The sequence below is a fragment of the Halyomorpha halys genome, unplaced genomic scaffold (genome assembly GCF_000696795.3).
Source record: "Halyomorpha halys isolate HHAL.00 unplaced genomic scaffold, Hhal_1.1 Scaffold1047.1, whole genome shotgun sequence".
Taxonomy (NCBI): domain Eukaryota; kingdom Metazoa; phylum Arthropoda; class Insecta; order Hemiptera; family Pentatomidae; genus Halyomorpha; species Halyomorpha halys.
The window spans coordinates 262,715-268,544 of record NW_027113517.1 but is presented as its reverse complement, the minus strand read 5'-3'; the positions used below and the strand labels follow the sequence as shown (position 1 = coordinate 268,544).

The window sequence follows — 5,830 nt, the reverse complement described above, 5'->3', positions numbered from 1 at the left end:
GGTCAAGGACAATGACCCCTTAGTCTAGATCCATGGAGCTGTCTGGGGGCATATAGTGAAACTATATTTAATAATCAAAATTTAAACTAATTGTTAACCTACAGCTTGATTTGTTCAAACAAGTGGCCTTTTTTAATTGTAATTTTTTGTAACCAAATAATTGTTGCAAGTTTTAGTGTCTTATAACTATTAAGTTCAATTTTAATATTTAAAACATATATATTTACATTGTAGAATATTTATTGTAAAACTAATAGACCCGGCAGCAATGTTTTACTATTGCTATATTTGAGGATGCAATATATACATTGATTGAACACTATTGAAACTTTGATATCAGTTAATATATAGATGAAGTGATAAGGCGAAACTATAGTAACATAAATGGTAAAAGCTAACTTCACTGTAAACTTTTTAATACTGGTCCAATTTAGTTGATTTTTCTAGTTCTTTTAGACAATTTATCTTTAATTTAATTAGATAATTTATCTATTTCTTCTAGAAAATCTATGATATTGTCATATATTTACTACATAAAATATGAATAATTTTTATATAATAAACCTCACAGTGCTTCAATGTAAGTAATTTTTAATTTCTTTGAAAAATGGTATTTGAGGGTTTCAGATGATGCTAAAAAAGAACATGCTTTGCTTATTTCTAAAAAAAAAAAAAACTTTTCTACTTCACTAAAATCCTCATTTTTTAAAAAAATTGTTAGTGAATAAAAAGTCATTTAATGGAATCAGTAATATATTTTTCTTATTCTTCAGAAAGAGAAGAATTTATTGGCATATAATAACAATTCAAATAATGTATACTTTCTGAGCTATGTACCAAAAATGCTTAATTTTGTTAATAATTTTTTTTTTTACCAAAAAAGTCAATCTAGCCTATAATCTTCCCGGGAAAATTCTGAACATTCAGCAAAAAGCCTCATCACGATCGGATTATGATAGTACATAAAGTTTGAAGAAACAAACATTGATTCTTATATGTTATATAAGTTTCAAGTACACTACGAGTTGGTAGAATGAGCCAATTTATGTTGTGCTATAGAGTACTTTCCTAGTTATTATATGCACTCAGTATTTTACTAAAAGTTTTATTTTAGGGAAATGAATAATGAACAGTCATGACAGGGCAAAGTTAAGAAAATTTTAGAAGTTAACCTGCTTTAGTAGATTTTCCTGAAGCAACCAATCACAAAATTCCTTACAGGTAAAACCTGAACGTCTTTATTTCATCCAATAACATGTCACCAAAATAGTAAAGTAAGATTTAATGATTGAGGATGAAATAAACTTTACTAGAACCATCCATCAAATCTTCTCACTTCGGTACACATCTTTCATAATCTGTTATTAAGTTCATTCATTCACAATAAATGGTACTTTCAGGACTAGCATTTTATAGGACACATATTTAAGGATAAACAGCATAATGTCACCAGGTTACTTTAGAGCAATAAAATATAATAAAGGATTTTAAACTTTTATTAGAAGAAATTTCATAATATTAAGAACTAAAAATGAAAAAATAAACCTAATAAATAATTACTGAAAATAAAGAATTATTTACAATATTTTGTTCATAAAAGTACATCATGTAATTAATATCACAACAGCATTAAACTAATCAACCCCAATAACAGTATAGTGTTATCATATAGTATTTTATATTTTTTGACTGAATTTTTCACAATTTATAACTAAGTCGAGTATTGTTAAAATAAGTACACTTTAAAACATTTATAATAAATATTCTTTTCTAATTTAAAAAAAAATTGAGCATGAACGTATTACTTATCTTTATTTAAAAACTTCAAGATATTAACAATTTTTAAATATAAGTACTAATCTATTTTGGTAAACTAGACTAATGCGACATCAAAGAAGTACAATTTTAAGTAGATAGCAGCTGAATAATACTTATATAATTTCTATAATAGACTTTTATTTTGTAAATTACAGGCTAAATGGTTTGACATTAGTCACATTAAGAGTATAATGAAAAATTCAGGTTTGACATTAGGATACTTGAAAACTACAGAGCTAAGCAAATGTTATGGGGTTACGAATATATAAGACATTATGTAGATCAATAAAATATGACTGATAAGTTATATTACTCATTGGTTATTTGATATATTATTTTATTCACATGAAAATTCAATTCATAGTGCAGATGTACTAATAATTTTTTTAGGCATATTACTGATAATGTACACAATTTGACATTGTCAGGTCCAATATACACATACAACTACAATTACACTTATTATAAGAGCGGAAATTTATTGTGAAGACAAATCAATAAATATCCGGAAGATGGAACTAAAAAATGTGAATTTGAATCACTTTAACCAACATTTTGCCAGACAAATGTAGTACTATTAAACTTGAACTTTATAGTACAGGCAAGTATTATCAAGATTCGATTGCAACAAATGAATAATTTAAATCTTTTACAAAAAAGAGTTTGTTTTAAAATAATTTATAATAAGAGACAACCCCCCCTATGAATAAATAGTTAATACTTTATATTTCAACAAATGAAAAATAACTATTTTATAAAAATATACAAATATACAGAAACAATAAACAGCCATCAATACTAACAATTTACAATATATAGATAGAACTTTATTTACCACAAACATTGATTCAATTATGTAACAACTTTAATTTAAATTAAAAATCAATAACAATTTTACAAGTATTACATATGGTGTTCGAATAAACACCCTTAGAATGATAACACAAATACAAAATACTAAAAAAAGTTTACAAGGTATACCCTAAATCTATTAAATAGGTCATGTCAAGGTACGGTGGTTTTTAAAAGTTATAAAATTATCATTCAAGATTTTTACTAAAACATTAAGTACTTTTCAAATGGCAGCATTTGGTATAGCACAGATAAAAACAATATTACAAATGACCTTTGTCAGTCAAAAAAATGAAGATACAATTTAAAAGTATTTGATTGTCTGCAAAAAATGATAGATCGTTTCATTAAATCTTTTCTATGAATTCTAAGTATAATTCAATGAATTCTATATGCTGTTTACTGAACAAAAGTTAGAATTTCAAACAAAAGTTTCATTCTCATTCAATGCTCCATAAGAACAAAAATTTTGTCAAAATTTCGACTTAGGAGCTTCCTCAAGTAGTTTCCTTGTCCTGAATGCTGCTTCCTGTTCTGGGTTTCGATGAGGTTGTGGTGATGGGCGCCTACGTCTTCTCCACACAATGGTGAGGACTACAGCACATATAATAATGATACCAATCCCACATGCCATAGCAGTCCAGTGGCTGGCATAATGTTGCTGCAAAGCCATCTGACAAGCTGCAAAAGTTCTAGCTTCATCAGTTGAATTGTTGATACATGCTGCTTCATCATCTACAACAAAGTTTCATTTCACAATGTATAGGAATATCAAAACTTTTTAACTAAATTTATTATATATTTCAATATTGATTGAAAGAGTGTAAAAAAGTAGTAATAGAGTGAAATAAAAATATACTATTTGAGATAAAAAATAAGGAGGATGAAAATTATAGGCAATATATTTTAACATTAATTATACAAAGGGATGATTTATAGTTAACTAAGTTCCTTGAATAAAACTAAAAATTCTTATTTCATAATTTAACCCAGATATGACAAATGAAGACAGATTTTGAGAAATACTGTATTACACACTATAACGATAATTTATTTCAAGAAATTTTGTTTTTCTACTAAAATCCAAGACACAACGTGACTATGTGATGTTGATAGAACCGATGTAATATGCATGTTGATAAATTTGGCTGAGAAATGAAAATATCAATATTGTAAAATATAAAAAGTATACAAACAAATGGAATCAGCCTCTAAATATCCCAGATAAACTTAAGAAGATAAAATATGTATGAAAATGCTTCTGAGCATAATTTATAAACTATGATGTGAATAATTATTTCAATTTTTTTTTTTTATATGAAATAAAATCCAAACCCAAAGCTTGAAATTCAGTACAGACAATGTGACTTTCTAATCAATCCCACAAGCTGTGTGACAATAACAAATACTTAAACTTAAAAAATTAACAACCTGTCCTTAGAATAGGAATAAGGGAATAGAAAGCATTAAGGTTTTTTTTTCTTGAAAAAACAAAACAAAACAATTAAGTACAAAATATTATATACACTTAGGCACACATTAAATAATGAAGTAATACATTTAATTGTACCTAATCTTTCCATTATTAGAAATAGAAGCATGAAAGTAATATTATAAGTAAGATTCAGAACACACGAATTATTCGCTTTTTCCATGTAAAAAAATAAACCTATATGAACAGAAGTTTATTAACAATTTTATAAACTTAATTTGATAAAATATTGACTTACCAAAAACTGTGCAGTTGAAATTGGGAATAACTAATATTGAATGTTCAATGGTCCATCTTTTAACTCTAACACAGTCACACGAAGAAATGTATTTTGATTCCAATAATTCATGAGGGAGGCGAAGTGTTTCAAGATGACAAAATGATGCTAAATTGTTGACAGTGAGGTTTATGAGAGGGTTACTGGAGATATTTAGTTCTACCAACATAGGTAACTCTCCAATATGAGGTAACTCAGTAAGCCGACAAGAAGATAAGTTTACGTAAGTCAGTGCCACTGCAGCACCCAATGGTATAGATTCCTAAAAAAGAATGATTTCATATCATTTTAGATTAATATATCTATCAATATTTCAAAATTTCTCCTCTACATTAAATCTATTAGCATAAATCTTAATAAATAACTGAATGATTTCCTTAAAATCGAAATAGCAATTTAAAATAAGACATAAAGTTTGTTATAAGAAAAAAAATTATGTTTTCATGATTTTTTAAATTTATTAATGATGAAATTACACATACCAAAGGATTTTCTGAAATATATATTCTGCGAAGAGTAGAAGGCATCATTGCTGGAAGATCTCTAATTGCATTGAGGCTGAGGTCAAGTACTTCTAGCTCTTCTAAAGGAATGAATGCCCCAGCTTCAATTATGGTAATAGAGTTGTCATTTAAGTACAAAAACTTGAGGGAAGAGTATGTTGTGAAACTGTTGTTCTTAAGAATTCTTATTCGATTAACTGAAGCATCTAAAACCTGAAACAGTACATATACATATAAAATATAGGTCATAGTCAACCTACCAACTGTGAGCCAATTAGTGCATTTTGACAGAACTGGGATGACATATCCATTGTTATACATTCATTTTAAAGAATCAATCTCCAGCTATAGTAAGATAAGAGTTGAGTAAATATATATAGTAGAAATTGATACATAGTTAATAAATGCTGCGGATAAGAAATATTTTCACAGAGTAGATTCAAAAATACATATAGTTAGGAAGATGGTCCAGATGGCAGTAAAACTATTGGCAGAGAAAATATTTCTTAGTAACCACAGTTTCGTCCCAATTTGCAGGGCTTCATCAGAGCTAAATACCAGAAGAAGTAAAGTGAATTATAATAATAAAGTGACCCACTTTACTTCTCCCAGATTTTAGCCCTGCAAAGGAGGGCAAAATTTCGGTTACTAATAAATAGTTTTTCTGCAATTGTTTTACCTTTCTTGATCCCCACCATGACCATCTTTCGACAATATAGATTGTCATAAATTAATGGTGCCATAAAAAGGCGAACTATTAATCTTACAATGTAATACAGATTGTTTCTATATACAATATAGAAACAATATATATATATTTAAAAAAGTATTAACACAGTGTACATGTAAGTCATTTCTTTTTCATTCTTAAAAATGTATAGTTGATTA

The 5,830-nt window shown here is 27.2% G+C and overlaps 1 protein-coding gene across 1 annotated transcript; it reads right to left on the bottom strand.

Annotated features, from left to right (window-relative positions):
- Positions 1 to 1,478: 1,478 nt before the first annotated feature.
- Positions 1,479 to 5,155, bottom strand: LOC106688069 (leucine-rich repeat-containing protein 4C; the record flags this gene model as incomplete). Its single annotated transcript, XM_067050959.1, is given in 3 exon segments — positions 1,479 to 3,405; positions 4,401 to 4,701; positions 4,922 to 5,155. Coding segments are annotated over 3 exon segments (798 nt in total), but the record flags the coding sequence as incomplete, so codon positions are not given.
- Positions 5,156 to 5,830: the final 675 nt, after the last annotated feature.